The sequence below is a fragment of the Pinus tabuliformis genome, chromosome 4_1 (assembly GCF_031772625.1).
Source record: "Pinus tabuliformis cultivar Carrire ecotype Pingquan chromosome 4_1, CPIR1, whole genome shotgun sequence".
Classification (NCBI taxonomy): Eukaryota; Viridiplantae; Streptophyta; class Pinopsida; order Pinales; family Pinaceae; genus Pinus; species Pinus tabuliformis.
The window spans coordinates 628221126-628236627 of NC_142303.1; the positions used below are offsets into that span (position 1 = coordinate 628221126).

The following is a 15502-nucleotide window of genomic DNA, read 5'->3' on the forward strand; positions in this document are numbered from 1 at the left end:
AGAGGAAGCTCTAGTTAAACCAGAGGAAGTATGTCGAGACAATACTACAGAGGTTTAATATGAAGGATAGTAAATCGGTGAAGGTTCCTATTCTTGTAGGTGTGAGGTTATCTGTTGAACAGTGTCCCAAGACACAAGAAGAGGAAGAGGACATGTCCCGTGTTCCATATGCAAATGCAGTCGATAGCCTGATGTATGCAATGGTCTGTACTAGACCCGACATTGCACATGCAATGGGAGTATTGAGCAGGTTTATGTCAAAACCAGGGAAGGAGCACTGGACAATAGTGAAGCAGGTTTTCAGGTATTTGCATGGCACTAGCGATTATGGTTTGTGCTACTAAGGAAGACCAAGATTGGACAAAGTGTTGGATATTCATGGCTTTGTTGATGTAGACTGGGTTGGAGAGTGGGTATGTGTTTAACCTATTTGGAGGTGCAGTCAGTTGGATGAGTAAGAAACAATCTGTAGTGGCACTATTAACTAGAGAGGCAGAATACATGGTAGCCACTCATGCAAGCAAGGAAGCAGTTTGGTTGTAGAGATTGTGTTCAAGTATGGGGTTAGTACAGGGAGCTATATGGATATACTGTGATAGCTAAAGTGCAATTTTCTTGGTAAAGAAACCTGCATATCATTCAAAGATAAAGTACATTGATGTTCAGTATCACTTTGTGAGGGATATGATAGAAGACAAAAAGTTGTTGCTGGTAAAGGTGGACACTTTGAAGAATATTGCAGATACGTTGACAAAATCTGTAAGCTCTGAGAAGTTCTCTTGGTGTAGAGAAACAATGGGTGTTGCAGGGTTGGATAAATGACTAAGCTCTCTTGTGGCCCCCTATGGAAAGAAAACAACAAGTGGGAGAATGTTGGGTTGTGTTATATTCTTTCCACGACTAGCCCATGTAGTTAACAGGGGGGATAGAGTTTGGGCAGAGCCCCCCCCTTCGTTGCGCTGATTGCATAGTGGGGGGGGTCATAGGGGGTTTGAGGGGTGCAGGTGGCCCCCCTCTATGGGGTCCGGGGCATCGCCCCAGAAAATTTTGTTTTTGGACCCTATATTAGGTTAGGTGGACCTACCTATGGTTTTGTGCATGATTTTCACACATGGTTTTGGATGCAATGGTTTTCGGTCCATGGTTTTGGACGCGATGGTTTTTGGTCCATGGTTGTGGACGCGATAGTTTTCGATGCATGGTATTGGATGCTTCGGCATGTATAAATATGTATTACAACGTTGAAAGGAACATAATGAAAAATCAAGATGGTAGTCTCGGTTTTGGGATCTAGGGAAAAATCTCTCTGTATATGTGTTTTATGTGTTATGCTCTCACATTGTTTATTTTCTGTGTTTTAGAATTCTTATGTAGGTAATTTCTGTACAGGGTTAAAACCTACATCAAGGAATCCATGCACATGGGCTGAGAGCCTCCCCTATTTCCAATGCATCTATAATCAGGCTCTCCATAACTCGATTAGGCACAACCCTCACTACAACAAAACCAACGATTTGCGCCAGATTTTAGTGCATTCTTTTTGTAATTGTGATGAGCAACCTGGCGCTAAATCTGGCTCTATTGTACAATTTTTAAAGCGTCATTTTTTGCACCTGATTTTGCATCCTTTTTCACGCTAGATTTTGCATCATTTTTTACACCAAACTATGCATCATTTTTTGCGTCAAATTTTGAACCAAGATTTGCATCTTATTTTATGACAAGTTTTGCTTCTAGTTTTGTGTCATTTTTTGCATCTATTTTTCATTCTCTTTTGCTTCCTATTTTGTGTCATTCTTTGCTTCCATTTTTGCACCATCATTTGCATCAAGTTTACACTGTATTTTGAATCCAATTTAACGTCTTTTTATGCATCCATTTTGTGTCAGTTTTTGCATCTAGTCTTACGCCAGGTTTTGTATCTAGTCTTACACTAGTTTTTGCTTCTATTTTTGCACCAGCTTTGGTGCCTATCTTTGCACCATGTGTTGAATTTGATTTAGCACCAAATTTTGCATCCATTTTTGTGCCCATTTTTGCATCTTTTTTTGGACCATTTTTTACATCCACATTTACGTTTGATTTGTCTCCATTTTTCCCATCTCATTTTGCACCATATTTTGCGTCATTTGTTTCATCCAATTTTGCATCATTTTTAACACCATCTCTTGCATCTAATGTTACATCATTTTGAGCATCCAAATTTGCATTTATATTTGCATCTTATGTTGAGTCATGTGTTGTGTCCACCTTTGCATCTTATTTTGTGTCTAATGGTACATTCAATTTAGAGCCATTTTTTACTTCTACTTTTGTATTTGTTTTTGCACCAAGTTTTGCATCCAATTTTAAGCTATTTTATGCCCCTTTTTGCACCATTTTTTTGTGTCTAATTGTGTCCAATGTTGCACCATTATTTACACCGACTTTTTCATCCAATTTTGCATTTTTTTGGTGTCTAGTTTTACATCGTTTTCACCATCCAAATTTGCATCATTTTTTGCCTCATTTTGTGTCCACATTTGCATATAATTTTGTGTCTGAGTTCGAGCCTAAATTTTCATGTGATTAGGAATCATTTTTTACATCCAATATGGCATCCTTGGTTTCACCTTTTTTCAGCCCCATTTTGCATCTTGTTTTATGTATTTTCTTACATCTTTTTTTTTCCTTTTTTGCACCCAAGTTTGCATCCCAAATTTACACCATTATTTGCATCATCATTTGGCATATTAATTTGTAACGTTTTTTGCTTCTTTTTAACGCTCAACTTTGCATCTTATTTTACATCTAGTTGTTGTCCTTTTTTGCATCTAATTTGGTGCCCATTTATGTGTCCTTGTTTTTGCCCAATTTGATATCCTTTTGTATGCCATGTTTTGTTCCCTTCTTTGTGTCAACTATTGCACGATTTTTCACTTCTAATTTAAAACACTTTGTATGTCAATTGTTTGCATTTTGTATTAATTCCTAGTTTAACATCCAATTTTACTTTCAATTTTGCATCCATGGTTACATCCGCATTTGAATTCTTATATAGAGTATATTTTTCTTTACATATATGACCCCCTTTATAGATTCATAGTGAAATATATGATAGTTTCTAAATATCATTAAAGCAGATATCACAATTCAAAATCATTTGTAAAGAAATTTAAGAGAAATTGACAACATCCATCCAAAAAAATAACAATGTGTCATTAACAATTTTCAAAACATGTATAAAATAGCAACATAATACTAATAAAATCAGTATTATTTTTAATCAAAACAAGTAAAATTCAAATATGATTAACAAATCAAAATATTTCATGAATATCGTTATTCTACGATAAATTAACAACATACATAAATCAAACTCATTGTATGATTACAAAATCAAAATGTCTCATTGATATAGGGTAAATTCACAACACCCATCTAAACATAACAATGTCATTCTACACGATAATTTCTTCATAAAAAACAATGCATGTGCATGCCTAGCTACCACCACCAAGATCATCCTCATGATCATCTTGACCATCCTCATTACTCTGATCCACATCATCACCAACACCGCAACTATCATCATCATCTCCTCCTTCACCACCATCATCCTCATCCTCATCATCATCATCTCCTGATATATGTTAAACATAATTTGGATCATCGTCTTGGCAATCATTACCTATAGCACTCTGACAAAAAAAATCAATATTACATGTTAGTATTAATTACATAACACAACGCATGTTTTTGTTATACAATGTTAACCATAAAATGAGGTAAGATATAATATCTAATAGTACTAAAAAATAAAATGAAAATATGGTTTAAAAGTATATTAGAAATCCAACTAAGATTACATACCATAGAGTCCATCCAAACAACAAATTCAACCCATCTCTTTTGTTGTAGCACCTCCTTTTCCAAATGATTTGGAGGTCTTCCATATTTTAGTTCCTATCAATCAGTAAATAGGGAGAAATTAGATAACAATGACTTTCTTCTAGTACAAAATTTATTAAAAAAATATCACATGTTTAATATACTTACAAAGGTTGTTATCAGTGCTTTTAAACCTTTTTGGCCACTACGATGAGTGACTTTTGTCTTGGTTAACCTCACCTTGGATGCCTTGTCCTTAAACATAAACCAATTCAATTTATTTTCACACAAATACATGTCTAAGATACTTATAAGTATTAATACATTCTAAATAATGTTTAATGAAAAATTCAATACCTGAATTTTTATTTCATATATCTTATTTATAACATTTTAATGATTACAATAATACTCTTGTTACCAGATATTGTCAGAAGAAATCTTACAAGACCGCTACCTAAGAACATTGGACAGTTGAATGCATTAGTTAACATGTTTGAAGAATTCTATCTTCAAATCTAGATCCATCTCATATGATTCCCGTATGTGGTATAAATTGTCTTGAAGGTACCTGCATCATTCGACACAAAGCTATTCAGCACAATCGTTAACAAAAAACATCACAACTGCACAATATGAACAGTGCATCAAAATTGGCATTCACACGTCTAAGGTCTTTTTGGCATATCTGGTGTGGGTATAAAAGGTTTCCATTAAATCTCGTAAGCCTTTTTAACTATTATAAATAAACCACTAAAGTAAAACAAACAAATCAGTTATAAGAACTGAAAAGAAAGCTTGAAAAAAGATTAACATTTTCTAGAAGGCAAACACTAGAACACACTTCAAAATACTTTTCCTAAAATACTTCTTCAACCTGGCATCAAATTTGAAGGGCATGGTCATATTTCAATATGAAGTCATACTATATTTTCAACCCTTCTATGTTGGCAAGTTAAAACTAATGTTCCACCAAGACTCCGAGATAGGGAGATGCATGTCTGGGGTGATGCACAGGGGGGGCGTGTGAGAGTACCCTCAAATTTTAGGTAAAATTAGGGGGCAGGGGGATATGGGGGTATATAATTTTTTTAATATATCTATATATATATATATATATATATATATATATATATATATATATATATATATATATATATATATATAGATATATATTCAATAATGAAAGCATAAATACATTGATCCGTACATGATTGAATTAAATAATGAAATACACTGATCCATACTCATCATTCATACTAATACATACATCATTCATTCATACACCATGAGATTCAATAATGAACTAGATTGATCCATATTCATCATTCATTATTCAACATTCTAGAATCTAAATTGATTTAAAAATTAAATTCATCATTCATCATTCTAGATTCTAGATTCTAAATTGATTTAAAATTTAAATTCGTGATTCTAGAATCTAATTAGTACTAACCAAAATAGACTATAGTAGATACTTAAGCCTGAAGATTGGAATAGTAAATTGATATAACTCAAACTCAAAAAAAGTAAAGAGTGAAAGTCAAAGAATCAGTCTAAGGTCATCCATATCTAAAGTCAAGACTCGAAAGTTAAAACTGACGATTAAAAATGGCCAATGAGCATTTTAGGAGTGCCATGGAGGAGGAGGTGCAACAGTTAACTGGTAAGTCAAATAGTGCTGCGCAGCAAGCTGAGTAGACATAAGCTTGGTAACTCGAATGAGTGAGTTAGAGATTGCAAATTAGTTTAGGTTTTGATATTTGTTATGTGTTGTTCTTTTTAATTTTAATTTTTTTTTATGGTTGTTTTATAATTTTTTTTAATTTCTATATTACAACAGTTACTAGAAAAAAAATTAGTTAATTATTATGTTTAGCACAATTGCAAGTCGTGTGGTAGTACTAAAATAGGATAGATAAACAGCAGTGTTTTTTATAATCACTACATAGTCGAATTCCTATCAATCTTATGTGGAAATGATGTAGCTTGAAGTATCTAAATGCAGTACCAAAGTAGAATTGATACCAATAACCAAACAAGGCAGTGACAGCACAAACAAAATTTGTTGTAGCATCAAACTACAGAACTGTATTATCTAAATTTTTTCCTGGTAGCACTCTCATTTCCGTAAAATGTTTTTAATTCCAATGAACAAAGACTTGCCTGGCTCGATAACGAAATTGTGTTCCTTTGACATCAAGGATTTAGAAAAGAATTTAAAAAGAACCAATCATAGTAGAAGGATCATTACAGGATCTAAATACTAAAAAATAATCACCATAAAAGAACACTAAACATTAAAAGTTAAAACTAAAGATTGGAGTATCTAAAGAACAGAACCTAATTATTGACAAAAACTAGACATTAAATGAAGGATCGTGGGATCTATGACCCAGTGCCGATAAGAATACAAAATCAACTTCTGCATTCCCCTCATGACCCATCTGGATATGGACTTAAGGAGACCAGAACCAATCTTAATAGATTAATTACAGGATGTAACTGCACAAGCCTAGTACTCCATGAGTCTATCCCCCATCATCTGCTTATACTAGATATAAACAACACGTTTGTAGAAAGTTAGAAAAATACATTGTACAATCAGGTTGAACTCAATACAGATTCAATTGGACCTACAACACATTCCAGCCACAAAGCTGGAAAGAGCACAATAAAAATAAAAGCAAACATTGAATCTTATCACTGTTGTGGATTTTGTCCTTAGAATGACATGAGACATTCCAAATATGATGCCCAATCTGATATGTTGGCTCTTCTAGCATGGATGCAAAGAGAAAGCAATTACAGTACTTGATCTGTTTTTTATAATATAAGACTATACTTTGCTAAGAAAACAAAGGTATACAAAAAAGCCCACATGCATTACATATCGAATATCATTCCTTCGGGAAAGCCCTAAAAGCCAAGTGTATGTGGAGACTAATATCAAAAGAGGACCTCTGGAATCAGATTCACATTCAGAGATATATTGAGCCCAATTCAGCAGAAGACTGGATTGGAAACCCAAACAAGTAAATCAACAATGCATCCATATTATTGAAAGTACTGACTATAACATTCCCTTTAATAGGCAGATTGCTGGCATGGAAGGTTTGCAATGAGGCTAAGGCGAAGATCAGTATAGACCCATGGATAAGCAGTGGAGCTGAGTACAAGCTGTCAGAAGCAGTGATAAACTCTCTTCAATCTAGACCACGCAGCTGGACCAGGAAACTCCTCCATTTGCCAGCAGGATTGGAATAGCGCTGAACAGAGAGACGACTCAAAGGCCAAGAAAATATTCAATCAAAAGGATTTATAAACAAATCAAAAGTGTGCCATGCCTATATAAAAGACTCTGATGATGAACATGTCTGGTCTAAAATCCAACCTTGGGGATTTACACTCCAAAGTTAGGATAAGAATCGTGTACCCTGGACAGACCAGAATGCACACTCTCATGGTGGAAGCGCATCTGGATAAGAACCTTTCAAAAGTTCATTATTTACATGCAGTTGGCAATCTTAAATAGAGCACCCACATAGGAAGTTCTTAAGAGAAGAAATGGATCAAGTCCAAGCAAATGTATCATGTGTAAAAGAGTTGAAAAGAACATAGACCACTTACTGATATTCTGTCCTTAATAAAGGAAATCTAGATGGTTTGACAAGGATAAAGGAATTTGGACAAGGAGGTTATGCTAAAGAGTGCTCTAAAAAGTGGTGGCAAAACTCAGTCCTCAAAGGCCTTCCTCTAATAGTATCATGGGGAATCTAGAAAGATAGAAATGTTGAAATCTTTGAAGACAGGTATATAACTCTTTCAATGTGCCTTCCAAGGTCAGTCAATCTTCTCAAACTTCAAAGCTTTTTCATCAACCCCAACACAGAAAAAGTTGATTCGTGCTCCTATGGACAAATCTGGAACATGGGGATTACTTTGATGGAGCTAGTCAAGGTACCCCCCAAAAAAGGGAAGCCATACGTGTTCTCTATCTCAATAACTCTCACTGTATCAGATTTAAAACAGATTTAGGTGAGGATCAAATAACTACACCGAGCTTATTTCCCTAACAATACTCTAAAAGCTAGCAGCCCACAGTGGCATTTAAAAAAATACCAGTGTTTGTTGGCTCATTGTTGTTAGATAGTGTACCCCAGATCATCTTCTACTAGGTTGGAGCACACATGGCAGATCTGGGCACCTTATATTACAGCAGCATTACACAAATACATGCAGCATTAAATTCCAAACAGCATAATGATCTGTTGGTGAGAATGCAGCAATAAATAGACAGTAGGAGCACATCACAAATTTTACTATTCCAGCAATAAGGGCACACACATGCATGTATGGACCAGCCATAAAAAGAATAAGATAATTTTATCATTATACTTCAGGTTAAAGATAAATTGCTAAAGTTAGATGAGTCAGTTCTGTTTTATTTTTTAGTCTTTCTGAATTCATTTTTTATCAGTTAGATAGAGCACAGATCCAGAGATCTAAGTAATATATCTATTTTTATAAACCCTAGGTGTCACTTATAAGAAAGAGTGAGAGTATGGATCTGTAATAGGGTTAGTTTCAGTTCTTACACAAAATCCTTTCTAGCAGATTTTTATTCAGCAGTATTGGAATAGCAGTAACAGGTGTTTTTGACATTGATCTGTGTGTTCCAATGTATGTATTCCAACTGTGTTTGTAGATTTTAGTGAGATTCAGATTGCAGTTTTGATTAGCCTTTAAATTTAGACAGTGTTAGTTTCCACTAGAAGAAGAATCTGTTTACAATGAGTTAGACAAAAATTCATAATGGTATCAGAGAAAGGTTTGTTGAAACATTCTAAAAATCCTTGAATAGATAGTAGGACTGCTACCTATGAAAGGGAGCTGTCAGGAGGCTCCAGGGATCGGATGTTGTGATCCATGCTTGAGAAAAGCACAGTGAAGTTTCAAGTTGTCGGGTTCTTTGTTAGGCTGCTGATCTGTCTTAACTTTCGTTTAGGCGATATTCCAATGCAGTAGTATGGCTACAGTCAATCTCAAATACATGGACAGATTGGAAGGTCCCTCTTAACTTCATCCCAGGGAAGTCTCAGGTAACCATCCTGCATCCATCTTAACTACAGATCTTCCAAGCATTTGGCGGGATCAAATTTCTTTTCACTCTAAAAGAGGTTTGCACCTCAATAGATTTGATCCCTCTCGACACTCGATAGATCTGGAGTTAAGATGGATCTAGAGTGAGAAATTATTCTTACATAAGAATACCATTAGCAAAACCATGGGTTGTCAAAACCACCAACAATAAATTGACTATTTTACCTCAAGTTTATTTTAATTATTAATTTTATTTTTTATTTTATTTTTTTTTAATTTTATTTCATTTCCATTTTATGCAATTTGACTGAGTCAAAATGTTTACATATCAAGACACGACATTACAACATCTCTTCCATACCAGGCTGGTGAGCGCCTCTAGGCACAAAGATATTGTTGGAGTAGGATTTGTCTAACTTCATTGAGAAACTGGTTGTAGAGCCTCCCAAACCTGTGTAATTAGTAAATCATAAAAAGAAGATGGCCAAGGTCAAGTGAGTCATACTTGAATCTATGAAGGATCATTAGATCCCTCACATCACCAAAAACACCACAATAAAGTACATGTTTGATGCTCTAGTCACTCTATCAGAGTGAGAACAACAAACAGAAGACATTGCTAAGAAATAAGCTTAATCCCTGCAAATGAGTAAAAGGATATTGTAGTTTCCTACTTAATGAAGATTATTGATCTCCATGATCAGCTTGCAGCAATTGAGAGGAGGTGAAGGGTGAAAAGCTAGTACTCATTGCATTAAATAGGTCCTGTTCTTTTTGGAAACTTTTTGGGTATGACATCTAGGCCAAAAAAAAGTTAAAACTTCCCATTTTGAAGAGGCTATGGAATGACTTCAACTAGAAGGAGCAGAATGTTGTCCCCATTAGTAAGACAAAGAAGGGCAACAAGAAAAGAGGAACTAAGAAGTATTAAAAAGGGAAGAAAGAGAAGCCAGGTTCTTGTAACCAGGGAAGGAAGGACTTGAGCCACATCAAGTGCTTCAAGTGTCAAATGTTTGGGCACTTCGCTTCCAATGTCATCAAAAGAAGGGGAAGGGAAAGCAACTTGTAAAGAGTACAAAAGCATCAGCTCAAGTGGATGAGCTTTCATCCAATCTCGAGATACACTTCTCAATGGTCTCATGCCTGTCATCTGACATCATGTCTGATGTGGACTGGTATGTGGATAGTGGAGCCTGAAAACATACAACCTCTAACAAGAGTACCTTTAGTAGAACTTGGTGATGATGCCACATATCCAGTTGCAAGAGTGGGATCCATCAAGTGATATCCTTAAGCTTACTAAGTTAATGATGTTTTGTATGTACCTAGCTTAACTAAAAATCTCTTTCCAATTTCAGTGATGATAGATCCTACATATATGGCTAACTTTGAAGATCAACAAGTCCTCATCCTAAATTGCAAGGGAATCCTATAAGAACTTTAGGGTATGATAGTGACAACATGTGTGAGCTTTGACAAAAGAGACTAGGTCACTTGCACTAGTGAATGTTGCCAATCTTGAAAAACATGGTGTGGGCATTGCCAATCTTCAAGGCTGAGAAGAAAGGTGTGTGCAAAGGTTGTGCACTTGGCCAGCATGTAAAGGATGTTTTCCTGGCAGTAAACATAGGTCAAGAGGGGTTTCTGACCTAATCAACTCAAATGTATGTGGGCCCATCTCTTCAACTTCCTTATCAAGTAACATTTACTATGAATATTTTATTGATGATTCTTCTAGGAAGTCCTAGACTTAATTCACAAAAACCAAAGGAGTTTGATACCTTTTGCCTGAAATCAAGAATCAAGAAAATGTTGATAGTTCCCTACAACCCTCAGTAGTTTGGGGCCTTGATTCATGATCTAGTTCTGCTCATGTGTCTCTGTGTATAAACATGTCTCATCATTGTCTATATTTTGAATAGGTATCCTCACAGAATTTTGAAGGATAAGACTGGAGGAATTCAGAAGCCTCAAGTAACACATCTTTGAGTTTTTCAGTTGTCCTATCTACATTCATATTCCAGATGGGAAAAGGACCAAGTTGGAACCTTCTAGTTTGAAGGGCATTTTTGTAGGTTAGAGTGAAACCTCAAAAGCTTATAGAATATACATTCCATCTCAACATAAAGCAGTTGTGAGTAGAGATACCAAGTTTGAAGAAAATGCATGGTCCTCTAAGTCTCAAGAACCTCCAATAGTGACCATGGAGGCAGAAGAGCTTGGTATCCCAAAAACAGATCTGCAGAAATCAAAAAGATCATGAAACGCATACTTAGATCAGCAAGCTTTTGGAAGTGCAAGGGGTGCCTCTTTACCTTCAAGTTCAGCTAGAAAGCCTAGATGGCTAATCTAGACATTAAAAGAGGCAACAGAGTAAGTTGGTGCTCCAACTACTTCCCTTCAAATAATCCACCCTCCTAAAAAGTTCCCTAGTTATGTTGCACTGATATCTTTCATTATTGAAACAAAACCTTCTAGTAAGGGCAGTAAGGAAGCAAGTACTGCAAAATGCCATGATGGAGGAATACATCTCCTCCTAAAGAATGATGGGTAGGAGATAGTGCCTAGACTAGTGGAGAAGTCAGTATTTGACTCTAGTTTTTCTTACAACAATCATGCATGGTTAAGCATGCACCAGATAGCAGCATATAAAACTGCAAAGCTCGGTTTGTGGCTGGACGGTTCTCCCATTAAAAAGGAGTTGACTATGAGGATACTTTTGCTCTTGTTACTAAATATACCTCTATCAGATTTACTATGTCTTTCACAACAATCTTCCATTGGATTTTATATCAAATTTATGTAAAGACAACATTTCTTAATAGGTTGATTAAGGAGTTATATGAATAAACCAACCAAGAGGCTTTTAGGTGAATAGGCTTGAGACCCATGTTTACAAGTTGAAGTAGGCCCTTTATGAGTTGAAACAGGCACCATTTGCATGGCACTCCAAGATCGATGAGTAACTTTCAGATTTGGGTTTCACTGAGACAGATGCAAATTCTAATTTTTACAATTTGGTAGATCATTCTAATCTGCTTGTTTTAGTCCCATATGTAGACAATCATACACTCACAGGAAGTTAAAAGGAATCCACAAACTGGTGCAGGGCAAAATTGGCAAGAGAATTTGTCATGACTTGAAGCACTACTTGCTGGCTCTAGGGGTGTAGCAAAGTGCAGGTGAAGTGTTCCTTGGACAGAAAAAGTATGTAATTGAAATTCTTAGAAGATTTCAAATGATGGACTGCAAACCCATGGCTACTCCAGTGTATGCAATTGAAATTCTGATGAGATTTCAAATGATGTACTACAAACCCATGGCTACTCCCCTGTGGTAGTAAATCCATTGTACTTTGGTGATTCTAATTCAGATTTGATGAACATCTGTATACAGAGAATTGATAGGTTTCCTCATGTACTTAGTTAACACAAGGCCTAACATTTGTTTTGCAGTCAACACTTTCAGTACATGGTGCAGCCTAGGCAAGTTCATCAGGTTGCCACAAAACACAAGTTCTAATACTTGGAAGGGGGCAGTGCATTTTGCACTGAGATATGTTAATGATGCAGCTTTTTATTCAATGATAATGGAATAGCATTAACAGGGGTTCTCGACAGTGATCTACATGTTCTGTGCATGTTTTCTAACTGTGTCCGTTTATAGGCTCAAACGACATTCAGATTACAGTTTCGATTAGCCTTTAAATTCAGACTGTGCTACTTTCCTGTAGGAGAAGAATCTGTTAAACAAGTGTTACTAAATTCATCAGTTGTTAGTAATTAATTGGATGAATGGCAGTAGTAGAAGATGAAATCAAACGTTCTGTCCGTTTTTATTTCAGAGTGCTTTGAACATGTCTACAAAGAATTAAATGGTGAAGCAGACACCTTGAGGAAGGAAGGACTACAGTTGGCTGAGGGTTCAAGGTTATGAAGTGAAATCAAGGATTGTCATATCTTACACGAACATATTTCTGCATCCTCGAATGGGGATTCTTATGACAGTCAGTATTCTGAAGATGATCCAAGTGCCTCAAAAGAAGAATTCTGAATTTTAGAGAAGTTACAGGACCCTTCAATCAATATCAATGCCTTCTTCAGGCTTAGCAAAGAATGTATATTTTCGTTCTGATATTTCTCGAAGCTTAAAGCATTTACAGAATGTATCTCTTTATACTCGGATGAAATAAAAGATTAGAAAAATTGAGGGAAAATATATCAATATCAATCGATATGTAAGCCAATAAATGCGCCAAAAAAAACACAGATTGAAAAAATATGCCTGCTGTGAGTCTGTGAAAGCAAATATAAGCAGCACCTCTTCTGGAAAATGTGAAGAGGAAATACAAAACAAAAAAGACATCGTGATAAGAGAATATGGGTTGAGAGGGACAAAAGAAATCAAGGCTTAGACTCACCTCTATCCGATTGCATATGAGGATCTGAACCAGCCGCATCGGTTATCCAAAAATGCACCTTTGTCCGTGCACCGATCAAGTCAATCCGCCGCCTGGAAAGAAAAATAGCACAATGCAAAGGGGGCGCGGCGTAAGAGGCCCTCCTGAAACCCCTCGGAGAAGGATATATCTGCGGACCTGAAACCCTACATCCGATATAACAACCCATTTTAAGATATAAATGTTTTAAAAAGTTAAAGAGCATTGTCGCCGACCCTGAAACCCTACATCGTATATAGAACTAGCATTTGCACAAACCGGTGCAACGTCATAGAAGTAGTGGGATATGGAAGTAGGTTTGTGCAACGTCATAGAAGTAGTGGGATATGGAAGTAAGTAAAAGTAATATTTTAGTAAAATGTTAAATATGTGTTGTATGAATTAATAATTTTATTATATAATTAATAAAAGAATTAATAGAGAAGGGTTATTATTTTAAAATTTAGGATATAATTATAAAAAAAAAAAAAAAAAAAAAATTGAGAGGAAATATTAGTTTTAAGATCAAAAAAATTAATTAAAAAGAGTGATAAATTTTAGGTTTAATTTTAAAGCCTCAATGCGAAAGGATTATATTAGAACATCCTAAAAAGTCTTTTAAGAAAAATCGCGATTAAAACCTTTTCCAAATAAATTTTAAAGGTTTAAAGCATAAATATAATAAAAGCCGGCATATATATGTAAATAGTAATAAAGAGGTCGACCCCATAAAACTGCCACGTTGCATATTGGGATCTCGCGAGTGGCATTTTTGTTTTATTGTCCATGACCAAACTTCCGAAGCCTCTAACTTGCGACTTTATTTACACCATATCCATTCAATTTAATTATTTACACCATAACCATTGCAACTTTTAATGTCCATGACCAGACACACGTCTTTAAAACTTGTGATATGAAAGGCGTGACATGGCAACTGTGATATTATATTAAGGTGTGCTATGATGGAGCAGTCGAGTCTGCAACACGTATTGCAATCGCAGGTTTCAAAGTGACAAGGCTTCAAAAGTTGAGATATGGCGGATGCGATATTAATGGCCAAATGTGGAGAATTAATGGTTTTCGATAGAATAAACGCATTCATTATTACTAACGGTTTCTTGAGATTTCGCTCATAAAAGTCTTGGATTATTATGTAATCGGTTATTTGCTAAGTTATTCGCTCTGAATGTTAGTTACTCTCACCCTTGTGTTTCTCTTGACAAGTCAGTCCCAACAAGCATAATTCAACAAAAATGTCTTGGTCGACCAAACCCATGAAGAAACCTGTTGTTCAACAACAATCAGTTGCTCTTCCCCCTGAGTTTGCAGAATTGCTTGCATTATTTACCGATACCACATGCACCTCAAACACCGGAACATCTACCTGGGAGGCCACATATCAACTTTTCGAAGATGAAGAGCCGAGAGTCACAGAAAGAGTAGTCATAGCCGAAGATTCATACCCGGTTTCTGATACTACATATAGTGATCTGGCCAATTCATTCCTCCATAGAATTGTTGCTCAGCTGAACATCCTTCCTTACATGGATATGATCACATGTGTTGTTGACCATCTAAACATCGCTGACAAAAACTTTATGACCAAGAGGAACACAATCATCGGCTCTTTCACCAACAAAGATTCGACTCGAATGTACCAGTTGTCGGCAGCTCAGAAGAAATATGATAATGACTTCATTGAGAAATTCATGAAGGAAAATCAGGATCAATCTGAAGTCATCAAAGGATGGAGAAGAGATGCCAGCAAGCACAAGCGAGAAAATAAGGGTATGCATTATATAGCTTCTCTTGTCGGTCCATATTGTTATGTTGCCACTATGATATGTAGATTATTTGGTTATGTCAATACCCAAAAGTTTTCAGACCAGTGGGTACCCTTGATTGATGCAGCTATGTTATGGACTGGGGGACTGTTCTATCTAATAATTTAAGTATCCAAATCCTAGATTATAGGAAGAACTGTAGTTTTTTTATTCTAGAAAACATTGTTCCCCCATTTTACATGAGTGCCTATGTAATGGATGTTATTTTATTTACTTCTGATTTCCCATCCATGGGATGTAAATG

General features: G+C 35.7%; 1 protein-coding gene across 3 annotated transcripts; it reads right to left on the reverse strand.

Annotated features, from left to right (window-relative positions):
* Nucleotides 1-3313: 3313 nt before the first annotated feature.
* LOC149177601 (uncharacterized) lies at nucleotides 3314-13708 on the reverse strand. 3 transcript variants are annotated; one of them, XR_016258786.1, is made up of 5 exons: nucleotides 13394-13708; nucleotides 4328-4441; nucleotides 4039-4125; nucleotides 3853-3945; nucleotides 3314-3680 (listed from the first exon to the last, which is right to left on the reverse strand). XR_016258786.1 is itself a non-coding variant. In XM_089423435.1 (5 exons), exons 2-5 carry the CDS (start codon nucleotides 4362-4364, stop codon nucleotides 3389-3391), a joined length of 510 nt encoding a protein of 169 aa, XP_089279561.1. In that variant the 5' UTR covers nucleotides 4365-4441; nucleotides 13394-13708; the 3' UTR covers nucleotides 3314-3388. The 3 variants fall into 3 exon arrangements, 2 of the variants coding, with proteins under 2 accessions (XP_089279561.1, XP_089279562.1); XM_089423435.1 differs by having other exon boundaries at nucleotides 3314-3670; nucleotides 4317-4441; XM_089423436.1 differs by having other exon boundaries at nucleotides 4317-4441.
* Between the last annotated feature and the right edge of the window lie 1794 nt (nucleotides 13709-15502).

Bases quoted from the DNA above. Each gene is read 5' to 3' on its own strand.
- LOC149177601 (XM_089423435.1), bottom strand. From the start codon at position 4,364: ATGTTAACTAATGCATTCAACTGTCCAATGTTCTTAGGTAGCGGTCTT. The intron at 4,126-4,316 runs GTAAGATTTCTT...TTTATGTTTAAG, and splicing joins TGTTCTTAGGTAGCGGTCTT to GACAAGGCATCCAAGGTGAG. The intron at 3,946-4,038 runs GTAAGTATATTA...ACTGATTGATAG, and splicing joins AAGCACTGATAACAACCTTT to GAACTAAAATATGGAAGACC.